This window comes from Strigops habroptila, chromosome Z (assembly GCF_004027225.2).
Source record: "Strigops habroptila isolate Jane chromosome Z, bStrHab1.2.pri, whole genome shotgun sequence".
Lineage (NCBI taxonomy): Eukaryota > Metazoa > Chordata > Aves > Psittaciformes > Psittacidae > Strigops > Strigops habroptila.
The window spans coordinates 34,559,395-34,587,306 of NC_044302.2; the positions used below are offsets into that span (position 1 = coordinate 34,559,395).

The 27,912-nt window shown below is 36.7% G+C and overlaps 1 protein-coding gene across 10 annotated transcripts in view; it reads right to left on the reverse strand.

Annotated features, from left to right (window-relative positions):
- Nucleotides 1-27,912, reverse strand: part of FBXL17 (F-box and leucine rich repeat protein 17) — a 271,883-nt gene that overhangs the window by 171,771 nt on the left and 72,200 nt on the right. For 5 of the 10 annotated variants that reach the window (XM_030471091.1, XM_030471090.1, XM_030471092.1 and 2 more), the window contains exons 5-6: nt 26,624-26,731; nt 16,147-16,277 (exon numbers count right to left, since the gene is read on the reverse strand). In XM_030471091.1, coding sequence (XP_030326951.1) covers nt 16,147-16,277; nt 26,624-26,731 — 239 coding nt within the window. Of the gene's footprint in view, nt 1-382; nt 469-3,589; nt 3,613-5,878; nt 6,943-7,608; nt 7,622-10,998; nt 11,003-11,442; nt 12,915-16,146; nt 16,278-26,623; nt 26,732-27,912 lie in introns of those variants that run through there. The other 5 variants (XR_003989300.1, XM_030471094.1, XM_030471099.1 and 2 more) reach the window with 5 other exon arrangements.

The window sequence follows — 27,912 nt, forward strand, 5'->3', positions numbered from 1 at the left end:
TCATTTAAAGAATACTGCATTACTGGATGTTTGTGTTCCTAGAGGTACCTGCACAATGTTGCCTTAATAGTGTGTAAAATATTGTGTCTACACAAGAACAAACACACACACACCCCAAAAATTCCCCACCACCACAAGGGGCAGAAAGAAACAGACTAATATATTATATATTTATTTAAATTTCAAAATACTGCATACATCTAATCTCCTCATGTAATATCATAGTAAGTCTTTGTAAGTTTTCTTATTGAATCATTTTTACATACACCATCTGACAGCAGGTAAGGAAGACTGTCTTCAATTATAAGAAGCTAAGACAAAGACGACTATAGTGGCTGTATTGAACTGTAACTCACAAGACTATTTTCCATTATTCCTATGATTGTTCCAAGCTCTTCCACATCCAAAAATGTTAGTCTGCACCACTAAGATCAGAAGGCTGATTGTGAGAGCTGATCTAAGCTTGATCTGGCAGAAAAACAAGAGATTAAAAAAAAAAAAAAAAAATCACAATTGCTCCCTGAAGCTGCAGAGCACAGCAAACTCATTTTAAATTGTCCACCCATACACAACTGAACTTGACTAAGTTAGATACAGGTGGCTGCAGTAGCCAGCCAGACCAATATGGAGATGGCATTGCTGCTGCAGGTAACAGGCAGAAGAGCAGAAACAGGATTGCTTGAAGTGGCATTGTTCATTATGCCTGAATATGCTCCTAGGTGATATAACTCTTCCCATAAACAATTAACAAAGTGAAAAAGAGAAGGAACACATCAAAAGAGGGTCATGTTATTTATCATACTAGAATACAGGACAGAAAGATAAAATGACTACTAGCCAACCACAAGGACCAGAGTTTCACTCTATATTTGTATCCACACAGTTGATGTACTTATTCATGCTTGCTCATCACCTTGTCTCCTATCACTTAAGAGTAACCACAGTACACAAAGTCCTTACAAAGTATTCCCTACAACAGTACCCACAGGAGATACTAAACTTTCCCAAGGTGCACAAAGTGTACCTAAACCAAAGCATTTGCAATGTTAATGAGTATCCCCATATCATTTGTTAAAGTTGATGCCAACACAACTACAACAGCTACAAGCAACAGATATTGTCCTGTCACCCACAGTGTTTTAACTATGTGAAAACAGAAGGTGCAAACTGCAATCTGTCACATCCATTTTTATTCATTAAAGTAGCCAGGTTTTACTGTACACAAATCTTGGAAACATGGGACAATGAAAGAATGTGCAATTAACAGACAATACTTAAGTTTATCTTTACTCAGCAGCACCAAATGCCTGTAATAGAGCAAGTCTGCTGTAATTCCAAGAAAGATAAGATTTATATATCCAAGTAAATGTGTTATGCACTGATGAACAGAGTAAAATTGACATAATGGTTCTTCAAGGCTATAAACACATTTTCTTTCATAGTTTAATTGACAGTGACTAGATTGACCTTTTCTCTATAATTGTAACGACAGTAGAGCAATTAGACAAATCATCACTTCTATCGTTTTCCACACCTATTGACTAAAAAGCAAAAGTATGGGACTCTCAATCACCTTTTCATGCTGATGTTACAGTAGAACAGCATTTACACTTACATTCATGAAAGCTGGAATGAAAAAAATTGTCCTAAATCATATACAATAATGAAAAGTGACGAATATGTAAGAAATACTCTACATCATCCAATCTCCCAAATACTGTGTCCTCAATGAACATTTGTGTTCTTCACTATTACCATAATAAGAGTTTTTTCCTGACGATTCACACTTTCACTTACCCTTTGATTCACTCTGAGCCCCTGTTTAGTAAGTAGTAAAATGAGTATCTAGTTTTATACAGACACTACCTAAACCACCTGCGTATGTCAAAAAGGACTAGCAATTCCTCACAGTTGAATTTTATACCAAAGAATTCAGTATTAGAAAACTGTGCCCTCATTTTTCATTACTCCTTCCTCTCCCCTACAGGTACTGTGTGCTGCCAAAAGTGAGATGACAAAAAGTTAATATATTCTGATCTTTCTGCTATGCCATTAATCAAAATACCCATGATTGTTAATGGGAAAGTACAGGATATCCTGTTTTAGGAAGAGATTACTTCTCACGGTAGACATGGACAGCTACCAGCAATGTGTATGTGGAAAAACACTGAAATTAATTTCCTGTAGAATGTGTGTTATTAGGATTTTAATCCTGTTTTTAAAAATGATGTTATGATGAGCTTGAAAAAACATATCAATTTTCTAAGACTGAGAACAAGTACATGAAACAGATTTAATGATCAAATATTATTAGCTTTAATCTGATATTTTAGAATACTATTTGATCTTGATGTATGACTTCAAAAGTCTTGACACCAGTACATCACTATAATAGAAGTACATCACCAGTAAAACTTCTCCTATGTTCAATCACACAGTCTTTATGAAAAATTCTTTACAAAAATTCACTTTAAAGTTCCTGAACAAATTCTGCATGACATGCATATATATATACTTAAGTATATGGATATATACAGTAGTTATACTGTAGTTAATATTCCAGTGCAAAAAAGTATCTTGAAATTTCAGGAAACATTACAATATTACACTAGACTATGGAATCTTTATGGTAAAAATTGTAGGACATCACTGTACTTACACAGTGTGAGTAAAAGTAATAGTTTAAATCACATGCAAGTCTCACATTCTGACAATATTTTGTAAGAGTGATTAACACTGTATGTATTTGCTGAATTTCTGCTTTCGAAAGCAGAGCAAATTTTGTGTAACTCTTCTCTCTAAACATTTACATGTGCATTGCTATTCAAATGGTGCTTTTTAACTTGAATATAGCTGGATTACTTATCTAAACTATACCATCAGTGTTTTTTAAGATAGTGTAAACTCAGAGCTGCTGCTTACCCAAAGTACCTACAAAATTGAACTATTTGCTTTTCCTGTAGCTCCTTTAGGATGCAAATGAACAATACATATGAATCATCATACAACTGCAAGACTTAGTATAACAGAAATCACTTTGATGCAAATATCTGTTTAATACCACTATTTTCAAGGCATTTGCTGAAAAAAGACTAATTGTGATAGGCAACAGGAAGTATACAAAGAAGTGTGCATGCTTATAAGGCCCTCTCTCCTGATACAATGGCTACCATAATTTGCAGTCTCAGAAGGAGGAGCTTTACTTTGCTCTGCAATACTTTTATTTTACCCTTTGAACACTCAAAGTATGAAAAATGAAGGCGGAAAAAGAAGTCTGACAAAATAATTTCCTGAAATTAAATTGAAGATCCAGTGATATATTTTAGCTGCAAGGTAATTTTTTGAGTCCTCATCATATATGTGTTGGAATGTCTAGGGAAACGGCTATTTGAAAATCATCAACTAAACCACCAGCAAACTATAGTATGACACTAGTTTTGTTCATCCACGGTCAAACTGTAGCATGCAGGGTCTGGAATTACAGCTTATGATTGCAAGGACAAACTTACTAAGACATAGAGGCACAGCAGCCTGCCTTCTCATCCTTCACAAGCATAGGGCTGGAGCATCATCTTGCCAACATGAAGACTGGGCTGGAGATTGTGTTAAATGCTGTACAAACAGGAGATATGGGCTTGACTCAAAATACTAATGATAAAGAAAATAACAAAGATGAATAAAGGGTAATGTCCAAATAAACTGGAAACGATGATGAGTGGTAAGTGAACTCAAGGACAACTAAGTGAAGCTGCTGGTAGTAGCAGGACAGTTCATGAAGAAAAAGTACCAGTGAGCAAAAATTGCCCACAGACTATATTAATAGAATAGTATCAGATAATGTCACTGTAAACTACAACATTCAGAGTGGTTGGGGGCAACCAAGTAGCCTTAAATCCATCCCAGTCCTTTCCCACAGATCAGAGCTCCTGCCAGCTCTAGCCCTCAGGCTGTCACTGTCTTACAGCCCAGCCAAGGAGCCACAGCTACTCTATGATATTGAGACCAAAGGGTGCCTTTTTAACAACCTATCTCCAATAGTTTAATGAAACTATCTCCAAATAACATGGTTTAATTTCCAATATAATTCTTGTTTCAAGCATGGTTACTTGTTTGAAAACGCCTAATTTACCGGGAAAAAGTCCATTGTTCAGCTGCATTTTGAATAATGCTTTATAATCATACTAATCATTTCCGTTCCAAAAGACGTCTATGCACTAAAACAAAACAAAAACAAAAACAAGCCAAAAAGGTTATCCAGTATGTTATTTATACAACAGGAAAAAAGCTACAGAAATTTAGGACAAACTTAGGAAACTTAAAGACTAAATTCTGTGATCATTAGATGTCTAGATGTCTTAACAATCAAATCTGAACTGAAGCCAGTAAAAACAGAATAAACGTTAATGTTTTAATAAGCCTGTAAATGAGAGAATAAAGACTAGGGCAAGATCTAGAGAAAAAAAAAAAAAATGAACACTTGCTATTATTTCTGTCAGTTTCCATTTTGGCAGCGAATACAAAAACCACTTCAGGGAGATTTTTAAAAAATCCTTCACTTACAGCCACTTACAATGCAAAATTATGGATAACTATTTCACAAAAAAAAAAAGGAAAAAAAACCCCAAAAAAATCAATGTGAAACCAGCAAATTCCTTTCATTTCTAAAAGGTACATGCTTCATATTACTGTATGTTACTGTACAGTTTTGTGCATTCATTGTATTGTGTTTGGAACAGTCCTTAGAGAGACCAATCTATCCGCAATTATTTTACCATTCAAACAATAAACCTCTATTATGTATTGTAATTGGTATGTTAGCAAAAATTGGCTGTAACAGTGAAAATTCAAACTAACTTTTGTACTGCTTTTTAAAAATAATCTAGTTTGCACATTGTTTTGCCTTATATATTTCCTAACACTCGTAGGTAGTCAGATTCATAGAGACATTAATATGTCACCATTTAGATCAGAACTTATCAGGACACATTTTTGCAAACTTTATTCAGCAAATATTTGACAGCATTGACTATAGAGCTACATATACTATGTAGGAAAGCAATGAATGAAAACAATGTTACAGGCAAAAATAAAACAGTATGTGCTATTGAAAACTCTCCTGAAATGCTTATTTTAAAACTTGACCTCAGATTTCAAATACTTAAGCAAATTTTTAATAGCCTGCAACAGAATAATAAGATTTTTTTCTCAAAGCAAGACAATGTTTTACTTAGAAAATGAGATCTGTCAAGCACAGTGACAAAGTATATTTTGTTATACCAACTACACAGTATCCAAAATAACCACATTTTTTCAGGTGAGAATGACACAAGAATCACCTCATAGTAAGAACTATTAACTTTTTGCTAATAGCACATGTTTAAAACAATTGTTTAGCACTACAGGTAAAGAGATGAGGGAATACAGAAGAGGTTATTCTGATGAGTTATCTACAGAATACTTCTGTACTACACTCACTCTTTGAAGTGTAATTCATGTAGACTGCAATTCACTAAGCCGCAGAAAATGTCATTAAATGATTTGTAAAAATTATAGATTGATACTGCAAATGGCATCTATCTAGTCTTGGTTTTCAAGCAATGTTTGGAAAAGTAAAATAGTACTAGTAAATCTAGGTTTTAGTTGTATTTCAATTCTCTTCTTTTGAATTCCGAATGCTAAATTTTTTAAAAAAACATTATTTCACCCTTGAAGTTTATAGAGTGCTAAAATGAAATGGATTTTTGTGGTTAAATGATGAATTGAGGCTTGAAGGTAACCTGAAATTTCTAAGGTATTGCTATTCAGTAAAACCAGGAATGTCCATTACAGTCAACTCCAAGCTATAACAAATACTGGCAATTCTGCTCTACTGCCGTCAACCAGACCAGAAACATGCAGAAAAACAAATGGAGATCACTAAGCAGAACTATGTTGTGCAGACTGTTTGTGTTTGGTTGTCCCGGGAGCATCTAATACCATTTTAAATTCCTGCCACAGTCTCCTAGACCAGAAGACAACTAACGGAAGAAAACCTGCGAAAACACTTCTTAATTTTCCCCTGATGAAATTCTAGAGGATGGTACAAACTTTCTAAACCAAATTCAGCTGGCCAATATTTAATTGATATGTCTGAAAGTAAAAATGAGACTACAGTTTGCATTACAGATTAGACGAATGCTTTCTTTCAAGTCTAAATGATCACTTACATTTTTGTTCTATTAACTCAGTTTTAAACATTCTTAGAACCCAGAAACTGAATTTATGTATGTTTATATGAGAAGAGTCTAAATGACTAGATTCACACTATTATAAACTATTTTTAGGGAATGGGTCATATATCAGTAAACACAAGTAACATGCTATTAATAATCTGATTTTTTAACCGAACTATTTCATGGTTTTAGTTTTTCTGCAGTTTTTGAAATACAAATGTAAAAAAATACCTATTAAATCTATCTCTATCAAATACCTTAGGAAAGGCAATCTCTCCATATAGCCTACATATGGCAAAATTTAAACAATCACTTTAAAAAAAAATCAGAATCACTGCATACAGATTTATAGAAAAGGAAAGCACTGAAAACTATCAGGCAAAAGAAATACATATATTGTAAACAACAGAGCTATAAAGTTCTGAAGGTTAGACCTTCTGCTTTAAGCACTTTATTCACAGTAGGAAACTACTTTCCATATCTGGAAAGACTGCATGAATATTTGAATGCCATCTGACAGGCCTTGCTTAGTAACATTTTTTACACTGCTAAGTCTAACAAGCTTATTGTTATGCCTTGTTGATGGATAGCTGCCGAGATCAGGATGGAAAAGCAAATTCTACAATAGGACGATATCTAGACTTTGCAAGTAAAATTTACCTGAAAAGATTCCAGTAAGGAAGTGTATATTTAAAGCGTGCTTTTTACTGTGAATTATAAAAGCAGGTATCTGCTCAGCCACAGTAATCAGAAACATAAAAAATTAAGCTTGTTAGATCCTATGTTAATCAATAAATGATTTATAAACATGCTGAAAATATGTCTGAATCAACGCATTTTGTATTATATACTAAGAGTACAATTAGCTAAGAACTATAAAAGGCCTTTCGTCTCCTGTTTGTATTGTGAAAATCAGATTTATTTCAGTATTCTTCCAAACCAGTATGACCTTTTTCTGATAAAACTGATGGGCATCACCTAAAAGAACTTCGTTCTTCTTTGCACCCTACCTGCAGGCATTTATATACATTGATAAGATCCCCCTGAGCCTTCTCTTCTCCAGGCTGAACAGTCCCAGCCCTTTCAGCCTGTCTTCACTGGAGAGCTGCTCCAGTCTCTTCATCGTATTTGTGGCTCTTTGCTGGACTCTCCAGTATGTCCATATCTCTTTTGTACTCTGGAGCCCGAAACTGGACACAGCATTCCAGGTGTGGCATAATGCCACTTAACGCTCTAAAGATTATGAAAATGGTTTCCAGTGAAAAAGGCAGGTTATTTTTAATGAGTGGTCAGATTAGCACTCTGAGGCCTGGAAACACTCTGCCCCCCTGAAAGTTAGCTGTACAACATGGCTGAGTTGCAGCACCCTTGTGGCACACAGAGGTGGGTATATATCAGTTTCTTCCTCACTTCATGAGAATAAAAGCTAGATGCATAGACTGGAGACCATTTCAGTCCACAGTTCTGAAAATCAGTAGATCATAATCACAGAGTATGCAGAGAAGTCAATGAGACTCCAATCCAAACATAAGTCACTGTTCAGCATTTCTTTTTTTTTTCATAACTCACTTGTTCACTGCCTATATCCTACAGGCATTACCATGATCACCACTTTCTGTTTAAGTTACTGCTTACTTTCCTCATTACATTATTTCTGCCAATCCCAGAACTACCTAGTCATTCATCCTGCCAACTCAGCTCCAATTTCATCACTATCATCTTCCTTCTCAAGCTTACTACAGCTTCTCAAAGGTACATTAATTTTTCATCTCCTTTACAAGCCAGTACTTATGCTGGTTAATCTTGAATTTCAAACACACAAAATTAACCCCATTTAACATCACAGAAAATTCAGCATATACCAGCCTTCTTTGGTTTTAACAAGAGAAAACAGGGGATCATTGAGTTAACCTGATCAGGATTGAAGACAACTAGCATATATCCTCTGACATGTTTCCTGTTTTATGACGGCATGACCAATAACATCAGTCTTAAGCTCATCTCCACAGAAAAAAACAATCAATCAACAAAATTGCTGAATTATTTTCAATTTCATCTTACAATCCACGCAGCAAGGAATAGCCTAAAGCAAATTTAGAACATGGTTATGTGCCTTTCAAATACTATTTATAATGGATATACTGATACACTCTAAACAACACAGTCAGTGCAGTAAGCCACTGAGACAGTCATCCCTTCTCTTTTTTTCCCCAAATACTGTACCTATTCTGACTGCATGGCGAATTATAGGTTGTAACCTTAGAATGCACCGTAACTGCAGTTAAGGATTACACCTTCTTTTCTGAGCACTAATAGGAAGGAATTTTTACTTTTCTGTACTACTTCAAATTATAACACTGCAAATATTTTATCTGTACAGAAATGATATATATACAAAACCTTTCTGTTTTCATGATGCACTAAGGACTCAGATTTATAGCACACTGTCACTTCCATGCCTTCAGGGAACATTACACTTTCTCAATTTCTGTAAGGAATGTCAGACAGAAAACAGTCAAGCCACATTTGTGTCAAGTCTGCCATTTTTAATTATTAGCCATCAACTCTAAGAAATTTCTCCTTTGGCTTAACAAGTGCATACCTATCTTCCAGTTTTATTTTTTTCGTTAATGCCACAATTCATAAAATTGTTTAGGCTGATGCTAGTCCCTTGCACTAAATTAATAACTAATCACAGGAGATATTTATCATCTTGAGTTTTTTTACATGAGAATTGTCAGACTTAATCACCCTCCTCATCTTTTCACTATTTAGAGAGCTTCATTTATCATACATTTCAGCAGTGCGACAACAGTGGACTGTTCTTCCTGCTTCTCAAGTATGCAAAGAAAGATAAAAGGGTGGCAAATCACGACAACAGGTTGAAAGTTTTACTCTTTCCGATAACATCCATTTCAACCAGAAAATCATTCCTAAAAACTATTTACTTTAATATCATCATAGAAATAGACATAGCATGCTAAAACATCAATAAATGGACAGTTACACTTGATTATAGAAAATACATTCTGATTTATATCATTGGTTAAACTTTGCAGACAGTATGAGAGTGATCTGTTCCAATCGTTTGCAAAAAATAATTTCTTCTATAACAATGCCAAAGAAACGGTTCTCAGAAGCCTTTATAAAGAGGGTTCAGGGCTTATAAATGGAAGCTGAAAGGGCTACTCTGCCACGGATAATGATTTGGGGGATGTATTGAACCATACCCCATAATTTTTTTCAAAACATTTGCAGACTGGACTGCAAAGTAACATAACATTTAAACCAAAGTTATACAGTATAGCACAAATGTGTGGCCACGGCTAGATTCCACAGGAAATTCATCTCACATTCCCAGGCATCTATGATGTCATTCTCACACAGTACTGTGCAATAAAAGGAATGATGAACACCTGTTTCAGTAATCACAGTAAGAATCATGCAATTTCACATTTTAGGGATAAAACCTGACCTGCAGAAACCTGTTGTTAGCTGTGAAATGAAAAGCACTGCACTGGGTGCAGATGCCAATGTGCTGGCAGGGGGGTCTGCAGGGATGCCGGGGCTGCCCTGTGTTGGACACAGCTGAGCTCCTCAGGGAAAGCCTATTTTAAAATGGCAAAATCATGCCAAACCAAACCACACCAAACACAAAGAGGGGAAGTGAATACAAAGAGCATGTGAAACAGCAGTACAAAGACCAAGTTCATGGAAGGTGGAGGCACTTCATTGCACTGGAGCAGATACCTTCTCTATAGCATGTAGAGGAGTCCATTCCAAAGCAGATGGGTACTCTTAAAGGAGCTGTGGCCCATGCAGAGCCCACACCAGAGCAGAGGGAACTGTGAGGAGGAAGGAGCAGCAGAGAGGAATCATGGTATACTGACTGGAACACCCCAGCATGCGGTTCCTCCCACAGGAGACAGTTTTCATGATCTTCTCCAATGTGGGTCATTCTCACAGGCTTCAGTTCTTCAAAAATTCCTTCAGCGTGGGTCCTTTCCACAGGGTACAATTCCTTAGGAATAGTCTGCTCCAATGTGGGTCTCCCACATGGTCCCAAGTCCTGCTAGAAAAAGTTCTCCTGCATGGGCTCCTCTCCATGGGCTGCAGTTCCTGCCAGGAGCCTGATCCAGCATGGGCTTTCCATGGGGGTCACAGCTCACTTCACGGAACATCCTCCTGCTCCAGCATCGGGTCCTCCATGGGCTGCAGGTGGAATCTGTTCCACTATGGACCTCCCTGGGCTGCAGGGGCACAGCCTGCCGCACCATGGGCTGCACCATGGGCTGCAGGGGAACCTCTGCTCTGGTGCCTGGAGCACCTCCTGCCTTCCTTCTGCACTGACCTGGCTGTCTGTTTTCTCTCACATATTCTCACCCATTTCTCCTGGATTTTCTTAACAGTGGTTTTCACCTTTCTTACATATGTTATCACATCAGTGATTGCCTCAGCTTTGGCCAGTGGTGGGGCTGTTTTGCAGTCAGCTGGAACTGTCTCTGTCTGACATGGGGGAAGCTTCTGGCATCTTCTCACAGAAGCCACCCCTGAAAAACATTGCCACATAAATTCAGTACAAGAGCCCATACTGGAGCAGAGAGGTGGGAGGATGGAGTGGCAAAGGTGAAGTCTTATGAACTGGCCACAACCCTTGCTCCCCACTGCCCTGTGGTGCTTCAGGGGGAGGAAGTAAACTAGTTGGGAATGCAGGATTAAAGCTGAGACTGGAAAAAGGGGAGGGTGCATGAAGGTGGTTTGGTTTTGCCTTTTTTCCCCCACTCACTATCCTACTCTATTTTTAATTTGCAATAAATTAATCTGCCCCAAGTCAAGCCTGTTTTGCCCAAGAGAGTAACTGCTGAGTGATCTCCCTGTCTTTATATCAACCTATGGAGTTTTCCATCTTATTTTCTCCTCCTGTCCTGCTGGGTGAGGGGACTGACAAGAGCAGCTGGATGGGCATCGGGCAGATAGCCAACATTAACCCACCATTCTGGACTAATCAGAAAGGATTATTTTTTTCATAATCACTTGGGGGGGGGGGGGGGGGGGGGGGGAAGACCCAGAATTTTAAGTAGATCATTTACCAAAGCATGCTAGTTATCTTTGTCCAAGTTCTATGCTTTAGTTTGAAATGTAAAAGCCAGCCTTGAATCATTTTACAAAATACATCTGCAGGGTGAAGCAAATTTTCTCATAAATTTAATTAAAAACTATGATATTCAAAAGCATAAGTAATTTTTAAAGTAAATTAATTTGTGTTACATTATATAGTTTTTTATGAAGCTCAAGTTTCTAATGTAGCTGACTAAACAGCTGATAAATATGCAGAGAACTCAAAGGAGACATCTTTCAGATAACACTGAAAAGATGAAATTAAATTAGAATTAAGAAATGAAAGTATTCACCTAGAATGATTCATAACAAATATCATATAAAAGTACAGTTACTTTTCTGGAAGGCTCTACTATATCCCCAAGTCCAGATTATACAAAATGACAGGAGTAAGAATCACTGTTCCTGAAGCACATTTCCACGTCAGTCAGACCAAAGGTGATGAATACTAAGATGCTGTATTAGCATTTGTAGTTACCATAGAAAAAATGAACACTTTTGCCTCTGCAAAAGTACAGGCAAGGTGACAGGTTTATACATTTTTTAGAAGTAATTTTATTAAAATTATTTTTGCACCTAAAATGCAGAGACTTATAGTTCCAGGAAGAGAAGACTAATTTTATTATCTTTCTTGAAAATAATTATAGCATTCACTAATCCTGCATGTTATAAAAAATATACTGTAAGAGCTCAGCTACTATTTTGATGCTCATGTCTGCTGGTGAAATGTGAGAGCATTCACATACACCAGCAGCTCTGGGACTAAACACAATGAGCTAATCACCCACTGAGACCATCTTCAGCATTGTATCCTCTACCCAAAACACATCCAGACACATCCAGCTACTCCCAAGGCTGATTACATGGGTTCACATGAACTCATGGCAGGCAGTCAACACAAATCATTTAAATACTTTTCTAACATATGGAAGGCCACATTAACAATTAACTCTGCTAAGTAACAGTGTAGAAGCCCCCATATGCTCTATGACTACAAGTATGATGCCCAATCCTGAGAAAATGTTGCTGCATTAGTGATCCAGCAGAATAAAGCAGATGAAGCCTCTTCAAAGGAGAAAATGCTCCTTTCTCCTGACTGTGCTGCTGAACAAACATTTTGGCTTCCAGGCTTATGGTCTGGTCTCCAACCATTTACCATGTTTCCTTTGAATTTCTTCCATACTTTGACTTCCCGACCCTTGTCAAAAGTCTGTATTTCCAAGTTCCTCCATCTTAGGCTCCTCACTAACAAGTCTTTATCATTACAGTATGGGGAGACTGTCCTATTACAGCATTGACTATGGTGATATTTCATGAAAGCACTACACAGAAGGACAGTTTTCTCAGAAGTAGTGTAATTAGACCAAATCCAGGCTTCCCATCTCTGCTGAAAGCTCACGGAGGTGCACATAATGCTTATCTTCCCCATATCACTGATCAGAACTCTGATGGCAGTTAGCAATACTACTACAAGGTCACCAACCAACATTACTCGCTGTTCTACTGTGACATACAGATACTGCATATCTGCCTCCAAGTCACAACCATAGCTTACTCTCAACAACCTCCAGATGTTCTGCAAATGTCAGCACCTGCTAACAAAGTCACCTACAATCACCATGAGAAAAAAAACAGCTCTTGAGATACTATTACTAGAACACTTGGCACCAGCTACAGAGGAAGGATTAAAATTCTCAAATAGTTGCAATATTATTTTCCTGTGACTGTAAAACCAACCATTAATTTTGTTATGCAGGTGGAACCTTATCTGCACTATTCCCTGCACCATGATGCTTATTAGAGGAACCATAGATACAATAAGGGCTGGCAAATCTCCCCTATACACATATTACCAAGGGAGTGTTTTAGTAAGAAGAATGACTTAAGCCAGCAGAAATACTCTAAAGACTTCACAGTCACTGCACAGCTTTTAAATATCTGTCTTCAGATGAATTATGTAATAAAGAAGTTGAAGTGAATTGCAACTCAAAGTCCACAGTGGTAAGATTCACAAAAAACGTTATAATAACTGCTGCTTGCTCCTTGATCATTTATGGATACAACAGATAGCAGGTGTTCCTCAAGCTATCAGAAGAACCACACACCCCTGAAAACTTTACCAGTACATCATACTCCATTTTCCTGAATCTCCCCATGGGATTTCTAGATGTCACTATTTTCATTGTATCAATTGAAATTCAAAAGAACAAATGCAGTTACCATCAAGACAATTTCAAGGTGATAAGGTTATTTAAATCAAGTCTCAGACTATATTAAATTAAAACTCCCCAAAATAAAGCTCATCTTGCCTTCAATCATCAATAAATTAATATTTAGTTTAAACTAACTTGGGGTTTTACCCAAGGTAAGCACCTGAACAATCGTGTGTACTTCTGAAGGATCACTAATATCCTCAAAGTCAATACACTCGTAATACTCTTGAACTAGTGCCCACATTGATTAAAGCCTAGTGGATGTATCATGTTCTTTTTATATACTTATCAGCAATTCTTAATGCAGCATTTAAGAGGAGTAGAGGAAATAACTTTTTTCAGTTAAGACTAGTGTTTGGAGTTTTATCTCACTTTGTAAAAGAGGAAGAATACTTGAATTACCAAATACTTGCCTGTGAATAAGATTTGACAAATGCATCAGTTATTTTCTAAAATCTCTCTTTGTTTGCTTTTATCTAGAGCTAATTTAAATAGTTGAATCTGTAGTCAAGTGTTACATGTTGGAAAAGTACTGACAGGTATGACCAGAAATAAACACAAAATGGAAAGAACTACACAGACAAAAGTCAACAATCCAAAAGTTTAGATAGAACAGCAGGTTATCTGCAATTGCTGGAAAAGGTTTAATTTTCTTCTTAAGCTTCATAATTCTAATTATATTCAATATGAAGTTTTACAGTTATATGAATATAATTAAAATGTATATTTTTTATTCTAGTAATTCTAGTAATTTCAAGAACTGTTTGCCATTAGTTTGGATCACATTTAACAGACTAGCCTACTCAAAACGTTCATGCAGAAAGGTATAACATATCTAAGTACTTTAATTAAAACCTGAAAAGTGACTGTCTTTCAAATTCATATTCTTCTTCTTAGTATTTTTTCCAACTAGCTTAAAATTTTGCATTACAATAGCCTGATTCTGTACATGAAAATATGTGTATGTCTCCACAGACAGAGAGAGATGAGGCAACTAAATGCTTTTATAACCAATGAAGTTCAGTTACAGGTCTGACATAAAACTACAAAACCAAAAAACAGTCTTAAGGCTAAACGAAGCTATAGTCTAAGTTCAATGGTACTTCGTATTTAACAAATTTCAATTTTAGTATTTTTAGAACATTACATTTTCACCAAAGTTTAAGCTCATTTGCACTTTAAAGACTTCAGAAAACCTTGAAAGAGAGTATGTTAGAAAGAAATCTGTAACCAGAGGGAAGAAGCAAAACTGCTAAAACAGTCTCTTTCCTTTTGTTTAAGGAACCCATTATAATAAACCAATCTGTTAAAAATAAAAATGTTCTTTCCTGTTGTCCTGGGTTCAGCTACAGCAGTCATTTTTCTCCTTCTTAGTAGCTGGTGCAGTGCTGTGTTTTTTAACTTTCAGCCTGGGAACAACGCTGATAACACCGATGTTTTTAGTTCTTGCTAAGTAATGTTTACTCCAATCAAGGACTTTCTCAGTCTCATGCTCTGCCAGGGAGGAGGGGAAGCTGGGAGGAAGCAGAGACAGGACACCCGACCCAAACTAGCCAAAGGGGTATTCCATACCATGGCACATCATGCCCAGTATATAAACTGGGGGGAGTTACCCGGAAGGCCCAGATCACTGCTCGGGTCGGGCTGGGTATCGGTTGGCCAGTGGTGAGCAATTGTATCCTCTCCCCCTGTTATTTCCCTTATCATTATTGTTATTGGTGGTAGCAGTAGTGGTTTTGTATTATACCTTAGTTACGGGACTGCTCTTATCTCAACCCGTGGGAGTAACATTCTTTTGATTCTCCTCCCCATCCCTCTGGGGGCGGGGGGAGGAAGAAGAGGGGGAAGTGAGCGAGCGGCTGCGTGATTCTGAGTTACCGGCTGGGCTCAAACCATGACACCTGTATACCTTACCTTGAGATAGTGGCTTTGCTCAATTTTCTCATTTTAAAAGGAAACTTCTGCTTCTTAAATTCTCAATATTTTTCATTTTTCGTCTGATCTGCATACAACTATACAACATCTGTGTGCATTTACTTAATATTACTTGATCAAAAAGAGGGAATACAACAGGATAGGAGGTATTCTGGTCAAAAGAAAAAGCCTAAGGTAATACCCCACTTATTCTTTCAGCCTCACTCTAGAGAGTCTCTTTGCCAAAAACATGAAGGATTTGTTTCTTTCTAAAAAAGATATTAATTTCACTGCTTAACCCACAAGTAGTTTATTTTTCCTTATGTAATCAAAAATATGCTTTAATGTTTGTATGCATATAAATCTGTTTAAATCCTGATTAACTACTGAAGGAGTCATAACTGCAATTGTACATTTCAATCCCACACAGTAAAGGGAACATTCTCGTTAAATTTACAGGAAACAGGTTAGTGCTGCCATCCAGTTATAACTAAACTTTTCTCCACTAACAGAAATACTCACTCTATAAAATATGATGATTTACCCAAAACAAGCAAGAATAAGCACGCACAAAACACCGCTTAGTTTTATTTATTTCCTCCACCCTCTGAGCCATGAGGAATTATTCTCAACTAATACAACTAGTTAAATTTGCTTTATACTGGCTTTAGATCCTATAACAAAGTTACCTGTCATTAATGATCCAGTTCAGACACAGATTGAGGGAATTAAGGTTTTTGCATCTCTTTACTATTTCCATCACGGTTTCATTGTCCAGTTCTGTGATATGACGCAGATCCAAGCTGGAAAGATTTCTTAACTAGTGAGACAAAATTGATAGAAAGAAATAATCTCAGATTTGTTCACTACATAACTGTTATAAAACCTGTTAAACTTTTTGGAATCACATATAGTACGTGTAAAATAGTCAAGTAAGACAAGATTACTACATTTTTCACAAAAAGAAAATAGATATTAATAGAATCCAACTTCAGCAAATTTGGAATTCAGGCACTCAGTTACTCCACGAAATCAAGACATTCTCACTCATAGACCAATACACCCAACAAAAAGGACCTAGGTCTTCCTCCTTTTAACTATATGGAATATAAATACCAAGGTCACATACCAATTCATTTAATTATAAGAAAAATATGGCATCGAAGCAACACATCTGTGCTTAGATTCAAATGCATGTGATTAAAGACTCCAGAGTCTAAGGCTTTCAAACTAAGTAAATATTACAAACTCCCAGGAAAATACAGTATTTAGACTGTAGTCTTACTTGCTCAGCCATCGATAATAACCTGGATATTCTGAACAACAAAAGTTGGAGTCACAGAACAATATGATTAAGATTTATGCACTGATTAATCTGATTCATTACTATTGTTAATCATTACAATGTCCTTCAAAAGCAAACAAAACCTTCTTACTAGTTTTATGAGCTATGGATTCAAAGGAGAAAATTTGTACAGATTTCTGCAGTATCCTAAAACAACAGATCAGTTTAGTCATAACCTCCAAGTGCTGTTTGCTTTTTAAGCTGTCTGAAATAATCTCTGTTATACTCTAGAAAAATAATTGCATTAGGTAATACTGACACTTTAATTAAATTTACCTTCCCTGTAAGAGAGAAAAAAATAATCCTATTCAATGATTTAAGTCACTAAGGATTTGATTAAGTAACAGCATACAACTGAGATCATATAATTGGTCCACTTCAGTAGCTAATAATTAAGTCAGCGTATTTAACTGAAATCTCTTCTACAGAAATTGCTGTTGTGGTGTTTTGTTCCAGAAGTTTTAACATTCTCGAAACTGAAGCTGAAGATAAACCACATACTGCTTCCAGAAATCCTGCAGAACAAGAATAAAATCAAGGAACCTGACCACTGAGAAACAACTGTAGTGTATGTCTATAGGACAATAATATTCTTGTTATTAGGATTTTCACAGGTGTACTGTGGAGGTGTTTGTTGTAATCCCATTGAACTTCTGATTATCTTATTTGCCTATTAGGGAGAAAAACACATAATGATTGATATTGTGTTGGTAAAATGGACAGATCTTACAAGCTCTGTCTCTCTGCATTTTACAGATACTGCTCTACCAGGAAGTTTAAAAGACTTAGCTGCTAAGCACCCAAAAAAACCTCACAACCTATCCCTCATTTTTTCTGCATAAATTACAAAGAGAAGCGGAAACTTAGAGCAATCTGAATTTTCTTCATCTTCATACAGCTATTCACATTAGATACTTCATCCTTTCTACCATGTTGGCAATAACACGGCCAGTGCCTATGACATTGGGAATACACCTACTGGACAATGCAACAATGCAATGTTTTATGACACTAAATAAATATTTACCAGGAGACCTCAAAGACAAGTAAAATATCTTCCCATTTAAAAACAAACAAACTAAACCCCACAAAAAACAACGATAAAAAGCACACAGAATTTTTAACTAAAACATGCTTTCTTTAAGGACCACACTCTCCTTATCAGCAATTGAGATTCTTCTGTCAGTATTATTACTTAGAGATTTAAAAATACGAACTTACCCTAGGTCATTGCTTTTTTAATAACAGTTTAACTAACATGGCTTCAAATTAGGTAAGAGGTAACAGTAGAGTATCTACTTCATTGAGACAGTAACAGATGCAGCAGAAAGAATTCGTGATTTCCCAGGAACACCCCCACCCCCCCCCCCCCAAAAAACCCAAAAACACCACCGCAAAAAAACCGCAAAAAACGAAATGAAAAAACCACCACCAAAAAAAAACCCCAACAACAACAAAACCAATGAAACCAAACCAAACCAACCAAACAAAAAATCCACAAACCCCCCCCCCCAAAAACCAAACCACAACACTTTAGCATTGTATGGATAGACTCAAAACTGAAACTGAATTCCTGGTACTCCTCTTGACCAAATTAACAGGGTTTCCAAGGTAGATTTTACCCTTTACCGCCACTGGAGAATTATCACTCCCTCAGTGTTTCTTTCCCTCATTCTAATAATGGTCTACCGTTATATTCAATATACAGAAACTCAACCATCACTTGCCTTTTTTACTGTCACATTCATTCATTTTAAACAGCCTACCTGACACTTGACCTACTTGGTAGGTTAATTCTTCTTTTTATTAGGCACAATGTACTCAATCCAGAAAATCTTACTGCCTTATAAGTTTGAAGAGATGGCTTAAGCTGATACAAAGTCCTGAAGCATAATTTGATCTATATAACCTCACTACTGCCACTTCATATAACTGAGTGACTTTCAAGATCTGCAGAACTGGATACACATTCCTCTAAGTACTGGACCTTCTGAAAAAATTTTGTATTAATCTAAACATAACAGGTGAAAAGAATACCCCTCTGCCTACTTATATAAGAGGTATCAACATCTTATTACAGGTCAAAGAACTGTTACAAATGTGTGTAACCATTTTTCATTAAAATGGACATTAATGACAAATATCCGTGATGACAGATATTCCGTGAATTAATACTTAATCTTAGGGCACAAGGATGAATAAAGCTTTTGCTTTTGGGTTTGGTTTTTTTTTTGGGTTTTTTTTTAAATCAAAACCAATTTTCTTCATGCAGCAATACCACTTTATTGAGCAATTTGAGGGCCATTCTTCTACGGATAGTCACACTTTTCTTCAACTCTTAATTTTATAGCTCAACAAAGAATGCTCAGCATGAGCAGAATTTAAACTTTGAACTCAGCTCCAGCAGGCAAAATGCTTTCACTGAAAAAGAAATACTTAATGTGACAATAAAACAGATGATGCAAATAACAGGCAGAGGGCTTAAAAATACGAAATAAAAAAAAAAAAAATTGAGAAAGGAAGAACAGTTAAGCAAATTTTGTGTGCTACATATATACACAACCTTATTGAAATTACTGAATACTGATTCAGTGTTAAAATTGTATGAGATAGTGTAATAACAGCATTCACATTTCAGAGGGAGTCAAGTTAGATGACTGAGATTAGAAGCGAACACAGTATTGGTCCCTTCCTCTCAGTCCCACTAACAGAGAGAGAATTGACAGTGCAGGATGTAAAGGTTTTGTGAGGAGATTGCCTATTAAAATGTACTGAAAGGGAATTGTTTCAGTGTGAATGACAGATGCAAAAGAACTACTTAAATCATAAAATGGTTTTATATGAAGAAGTATTGAAAAACAGAGCTTCAGATACTTCTGTTGGTTGGTTTAAATGAAATTTTATGGAGGTCGATATATTTAAAGATTCAGAGATTATCATACTATTTGTGTGCCTGAATGTTATGGAATTCGTAAGACTTCTGTCTTGATTACTGGAACTTGTAATATTAAAATACGTGCAAGGCTAATCAAGCAGCTAGAGCATTTGAAAACTACCACAAATGGAGAAAATGAGGGGTGGGGAACGGGAAAATATGCCTGATTTGAGACTGTTCATGTTTAGGATAAATTTCACATACTTTAGATGATAAAAAATTACTATTAACATTGGGATCACAGGTAATTTTTCAGTGTTGAGGTATCAACTCCTGTGAATATTTAGCTATTATTGTAGGGGTCTACCACTAATTCTTTTTCTTTTTTTCTTATGTTCCCCACATGCTTCCACAATTCCTGTAGAGACATGCTTCCTTAACAGTCGTAGAATAGAATCATGGCATTACTTAGGTTGGGATAGACCTGTAAGACTGAGTCCAAACCTAACACTTCCAAGTCCACCTCTAAACTATTCAAAGATCAATCCTCTTCAGAACTACGGCCAAATTATTTCTGAAGTGCTTATAAGAACTTAATGAGCTTTAAATTCACATCTTTTGCTAATTAAGCTTAATTTTCTTGACACTCTTTGTGTGTATGTGCCTTCAGGGAACAAACAGCTCTCTGACGTGAGTCCCCCAAAGCACATGTGTGATCATAGGAAATAAAAAATAGCAACCTGAAAAAATTGTAAATCACAATCTTTCTGTTATTATTATTATGTCAATATATTTTATAAACTACTTTTTAAAAAGGCACATCCATTGATTTTTACTTAAGAACTGAAGTAACCGAACTAAATTACTGAGATATACTGTGCTCCTGAAACAATAATCATACATGGTTTAAAGAACTGGAAAATGATTGAATAGTTTCAGAAGACACTATTTTCCCACAGATTGATCTAATGTTCTGCACATAGACAACTTCTAATTTTTTACAATATTGCAGAATATTGAGCTCCCATTGCTTGAATAAGAAATACACATTAAAAACCTGTCTTATAATCAAAGATTTAATTTGCATCACTTACAAAAAACAAACTGGAAAAAGTTAATTTTGAAGAGTGCAGGTACTTGTAAAAAAACATGTCTGAGAAGTGCATTGAAAGCATATCTTAATTAAGGAAAAAAAATTTAATAGATTCTTTTGTTTTGCATTGTAGCATAGCAAAATACAATAGGAAAGTGAATTACTTTTGTATTAAAGCTGCTACTCCCTCCATGACTGCTAATAAATTTTTTTTGACATATTGCATGCATACTTTTTACAAGTTATGCTACAAAAATAAACATATTGCCCTCCTTTCTACCACTGAGACCCATTGTGGAAGAGCTACTTGCACACACATATAATCTGCACATCTAACACCTGCTGCACAAGATTCATTTCCAGTTTAGAAACTCCAAAAGTTGCTGCTGAATTACAGTATCACTAATTCTCTCTTTGTGTTATTTATTCAAGTAAATGCAGAAACTTTTGGAAAGTTTCACACACCCACAGAGCTCTGGAGCCTTTTCAACTATGAATTCAGTCTTCTCTGCACTGCCTTTTTTACTTCACTGCAACTTGAAAGAAACCACAGTTAGGTAGTTAGAAACTGCAGATAGATAGAATATCAAATTCTTAAAAATGACAAAAAAGTATCTCTTAGGAGGGACACCATTAACTTCATTCAGCAAAATGGTCAGCTTTAGTTTGACAAGATGTTAAAAAGGTTCTCATACACAACCAATAGCACCACATCATTTAAAGTGCCAACCCAAAGCATCTCACAAAGAATCTTCCAGAATCACTATGTTCAGAAATCCTCAACAGCTTTTTCCTATGATTGGCAGACTATCACTTAAAAGGACATCTTATTAAATTCAGACAGACTCAAATAAATCATATGCCAGCTTATGAAATATAGTTCATTACATAAATTGATTAAAAAACTGTTTTCTCTAGATCTAGTCAAAGAAGAGTAATCATGTTCGTAGTTAGGAAGCATGATAATTTTAAAATTAGAAGGTATGCTGAAATCTTACTATTAAAAAAAGGCATAGAGCAGGGCACTTTGTGTCAAAACAAAGCAGTTACTAAAGCAACTAAAGCAGTTACTAAAGTTACAGTACCTCTGTTTAGAAAAAGCTCTCGTAATATCAACCTTGTCATGTGTAGATTATCATTATATATCTGTCAAGCTGATAATGTCTGCACTGAATGAGTCCTAAATATTTGCTCTATACATCAGCATTTTAATTGACTTCATACTGGCCACCAACTCAGACACAGGCATGACTGAGTTAGATAGGACATATCTGCAGGGTAACAATTAAAAGATAAACAAAGAATAAAGATCACATTATTCCAAAAATAATTCTTAGATAAAATGACTTCATGTACTAATGATTAGAAGAAAAAATCAGAACTTTTTTCTATCAAGATGTTGTCCAAGGATTCACAGATATTTAGATGAAAATGTCTGTAATAGACATAGTCTGTCAGAAGGCATGGTGTAGAAGCTATACTGCTTACATACACTGCTACAAAGCAATCACTCTTGCTTTTATATCACAACCCAAAGGAAGGAGTTAAGGAAGTGGCTTGGAAATAAAACTTGTCTATATGTTGAGATTTGCTAATGCCAGCTGTTAAAATTCTATTACAAGTGCAACTATTAAACTGCTGAGAGGCAATTGCCACAAGAGGGGAAGACAATACCACCACTTTTGTGGCCAAAGGTATAAAATGAAAATATCACTACTTCACTGGTTAGCATACAAAGTTTCTTTTTCATACTTAGTTAATCAAGAAAAATTACTCATCTGGTTATTCCGTCTTCAACGTAATTAGCTAATGCGCATAGGTACTTTGCACATTTATATCTATCTTCACGCTTACAGGTAAAGAAGGAAGTGAAAAGAAAAAATGCACAGCTATAAGTTCTTGAGAGACAAGAATGTGAAGAGGGGAGGAAGGGAAAAAACAAGAAAAAAACCAAATAATGTAGGCAAAGGTAAGTAAATAATAAAGCAAGTCAGAAAAAAAGATAAAGCGAAGAAACAGTAATTGGGGATGTAATGAAAACAGAAGGTAAAAACTACAACACTATATCCAGGACATATTCTTCCCTCTTCCAAGGAAACAAAGTTGATAAATGTTGGTGTAATTTTTCTGATGTCACAGAACAGATCATTCAGATCTTTTGTGACACTGTTTGACACATTACAGCTACAAAGCAAAATAAAACATTCTAGGTCATGAGAACAAACCACTGGTTTCAACTGGGAGTTTAACTGTGAATTGCATACACACACTCCCTCTTTCCCTTTCTCTCTCCCAGTGTATATACAAGCAGTGCCTCTCATCTTGCCCAATAATGATTATTTGTTTCAGGTGCTTTTTTTGCAGTTCACAATAACTTCAAGGTAAAAAGGCACTAGCATGATAACATGGTTTTGCTCAAGAAGCAAATTTTTTTGAATGTCACTATGTTCAGTAGAAAAATAATGAAAGTATGTCCTGAATGTTTCTTCTTTTCCTATAATTCATAACATTTTCACTACATAACCTACAATTAGCTATTAAAACAACTCTGTTTCAGCAGTGCCGTAATTCAGACTTTTCAAGTGCCATTATTTTAATGAGAGCTTACATTACTAGGGGGAAAAGACAGTAATAATAAACCACTCAATTTTTATACATCCATCAGCCTCAAAGCAATTTCACAATGGAGGCCACTGCTGTTACCTCCAGTTTGCACACACGAAGTAGACAGAAAGGAGGTAGCTCTGCACAGCCTTGCGAGACCCGCTCACAGGCCATGTAGAGCAAAGAACAGATTCCACATTCTCTAAGAACATGGGACTGGAATTATTACTAAGCACTTATGAAGTACTAGTTGAGAACTCAATATAAAACTGACCATAGAACTATACAGAGGTTAGAACAAAAAAAAAAAAAAAAAAAGAGAGATGAATTCTGGAAAAGACAGATGCAGCAGTTAAAGATTGTATTACTACTCCCAAGATACTTGTTTTAACTCCCTGCTGGAGCTTATTTCCTCCTAAGAACTGTAGAAATGGAACATGTGTCTATGTCAGCTGCTTCAGTGCAATTCAGAGCTTTTGTTAACATTGCCTGCTGTACTACAGTAAGTAACACCTGCCAGAGGAGCAAGGTGGAGGAAACATTAATGAAGTCACTGTGGCAAGATTAACCAGGTATCACTTGTCAATAGCTTCAGAGTAAAGAAGCCTGAATTCCAATACAATTTCACAGTCACTGTATGACTGGGAAAATCTCCTACTCTTTTTCCCCTCAATATATGGTATCATCCCACTTGCCTGTATAGATACCTCAGCTTAAAGTGGCAAGAAACAAAAATATACCTTCTTGTTGTCCACAGAAAATCACTCATATGTAAAAGAGTACGTAGCAAACTTTAACAGAAGACATCATATCATAGAATCATGGAATAGTTTGGGTTGGAAGGGACCTTTAAAGGTCACATACTACAAGCCCCCTGCAATGAGCAGCGAGATCTTCAACAAGATCAGGTTGTTGAGAGCCCTGTCCAGCCTGACTTTGAATGTTTGAAGGGATGGGGCATCTACCAACCCCCTCCTGGCAACCTGTTCCAACCACCCCCATCATAAAACCTCTTCCTTATATCACAGAACTATTTGGGTTGGAAGGGACCTTAAAGATGATCTACTTACAAGCCCCTTCAACAGGGAGGGGCACCTTCCACTAGATCAGGTTGCTCAAAGCCCCATCCAACCTGGCTGTGAACACAGCCAGGGATGGGGCAGCCACACGTCCCCTGGGCAACTTGTTCCAGTGTCTCACTACCTTCACGGTAAAGAATTTCTTCCTAATCGCTAATCTAACTCTCTTTCAGTTTAAAGTCATTCCCCTTTGTCCTGTCACTATATACCCTTGTAAAAAATCCCTTTCCAGATTTCTTGTACGCCCCCTTTAGGTACTGGAAGCTGCTCTAAGGTCTCCACAGAGAATTCTCTTCTCCAGGCTGAACAAGCCTAACCTCAACCTGTCTTCATAGGAGAGGTGCTCCAGCCCTCTGATCATCTTCATAGCCTCCTCTAGACTCACTCCAACAGGTCCATGTCCTTCCTGTGTTGAAGGCCCCAGAACTGCACACAGTAGTCCAGCTGTTACTTTACAAGAGCAGAGTAAAGGGGCAGGATCACCTCCCTCAATCTGATGGTCACGCTCCTTTTGACACAGCCCAGGATACAGCTGCCTTTCTGGGCTGCAAGCGCACACTCGTGTTTAGTTTCTCATCAACCAACACACCCAAGTCCTCCTCAGGGTTGCTCTGAATTCATTGGCCACCCAGCCTGTATTTGTGCTTGGGATTGCCCTGACCCAGGTGTAGGACCTTGCACTTGGCCTTGCTGAACAACATGAGGTTGGCACTAGCCACCTCTCAAGCATGTCATGGTCCCTCTGGATCCCATCCCTCCCCTCCAGCATGTCAACCACACCACACAGCTGGTATCACCAGCAAATTTGCTGAGTGTGCATCAATCCCACTGTCCATGTCACCAACAAAGATGTTGAATGTCACCAGTCCCAACGCCGACCCTTGAGGAACACCACTCGTCACTGATTTCTACTTGGACTTGCGCTGTTGATCACAACTCTTTGAGGGTGACCATCCAGCCAATTCCTTATCCATCAAGTGGTCCATATGCCAAATCCATACCTCTCCCATTTAGAGACAAGCATGTTGTGTGGAACAGTATCAAATGTTTTGCGTTAAGTTCAGGTCAATTACATCAGTTGCTTTTTTCCTAATTCACCAATGCCATAATCCCATCATAGAAGGCCATCAGATTTTTCAGGCATGATTTGCCTACAGTGAAGCCACACTGGCTGTCACAAATCACCCCCTTATTGTCCATGTGCCTTAGCATAGTATCCAGGAGGATCTGCTCCCTGATCTTGCCAGGAACAAAGAGCTGAGACTGATCAGCCTGTAGTTCCCTGGGTCTTCCTTGTTTCCCTTTTTAAAAATGGGGTTATATTTCTCCTTTCCCAGTCAGCAGGAACTTCACCAGACTGCCACGACTTCTCAAATATGATGGATAATCACTTGGCAACTTCATCCACCACTTCCCTCAGGAGCTGCATTTTTATGTTTATTTTTCTGTTTACCAGAACTTTTCATATTCTACCAATGCCAATTTCTACAGCCACCTTTATCAGTTGTAACGAGTTTCATTTTCCTATTTGAACTTTAAAAAAAAAAAAAAAAATCTTAGCTACAAATATTAATTTATCTATTCCTGATGCACTTTCCTCTCTTCTCCCTGATGTTTGCATGATGCCTGGATTTACTTTCAGTTATGAATTTTAATTAATATGCTGTTTGTCCAGCCCACCCAACTCATTCATTTTATTGAATGCTCCCATAATTTTCTGCACGTTTACCCAAGTTAGTTCTCTCACACATCACTCCTCTTACAGAAAAGAAAAAGGAAAGAAAAGAAAATGTATCAGTAATACTACATTAAAATACAAAGACGGATATATACAAAGTGTCTAAATCTTTTGCACTAAGAATTTTGCACTTCCAATTATAGATATTTGTTTTGTTTGCAACAGAATCTGAAGGCATTTTAAAGACTTTTGACCTGAATGGTATCGTTATTTCTGAGAAAACTTTTCATCCCTTGAATGTGTTTTTGTGACAGCCTTTTACACAGGGAAATCTGAACGTGTCTGCTCAAATACTGCAAAGTTAATTTATTTTGTCATTTTTCTGTCTATGACAGTGTTATCCATCACAGTATAAACTTAGTCTAGCTGATACCTATGGTTTGGCAATAGTCAAACACACCAATGACTAGCAAAAAGAAGTACGATACTCACGTTGGTGAGGTGAATGACTCCTTTCGATGTTACAGAGCAGCCCATGAAACCAACATACTGCAGCTCTGGACAATGTTCAGCAAAAGCTTTCACTGACTGATCTGTCACCTGCAGAAAAGATACACAGGTAACAGTTGAATAGCTGATACAAGCAAATACTTAACACTGTCTCTCCGTAACATTGGCAAGCTGCTCATTAATATTTTTATTATTACTACCACGGTTATTTATTTCAAGAGTTTGAGAGAAAATATTGGGTATGCACACACTTCTACACATGTGCACGAAGAAGAAGGAAAAAGGTCATTTTTCGCAAAAGGGGATCATCTTCTTAGAAGAGGAAAAGAACATGAAGAAGAGAGAATGATGGCTCCAAATTCAAATATTATTGTCATCCTGTAAGTAACCCAAGAGACCATTCTCTCCACTACTCTCACAAACTATATAAAAACATTAAAAATACTAAAAAAGTATGTTACTGTGATGCTGCAATCTCATGCTATACCCATCGCGGACCACACAGAATTTGAATTATACGGTAGCTTAAGTCTATATTCCTTTTGTAAGCATTTTTACTAAAACAAAGCAATTGACAATTCTAATTTAAATGCAGTGTTCCATCTGTTTCCCCCACGACTTGTATATCTTGGCAATACACCCATGTCAGTATCAGTTGAATGGAGATGCTACCTAGTTTACTATTGTAATTGATTTATTTCTACACCTATTTAATTTCTTTATAATTAAGTTTGTCTAACAAACTTTAGTAACTATGAAACACAACCCATTGCATAAATGTAATGCTTTGTACGTCGACTATTTAAAAGGACAGTATTTTGTGAACTTTGTGAAGAATATTGACATGGGTACAGTTAATGCACCTGCATACCAGCTTTTATACAAGTTCTTTGGGGGTTTTTTGTTTGGTTTTTCTTTTCTTTTTTTCCCTTCCCTCTCTCCTTTCCCCTCCCCCCACCTAGTGCAAATGACAATAATGCAAAACTCTAACTTGATTTTGGGACAAAACCTGTATTTTCCAGCCAAACTGCTCAGGAATGTCACACTATATCCGGAATCGTAAATCCTGGATGCTGAGGACATTCTGGGTTTGTAAGGATGTCTTCTTGTTATCACAGAACTCAAAAGCAAAACAAGTTTTGAAATATCTAGTCCACAGTTGAGCCTCAGGTAAATACGTACATAGGAACATCACACTTGCTGTGCTGTGGATCATTTTTATCCACAGTTCCCACTTGCCTAAGATGTCACTTCACTGTTCATACTATAGA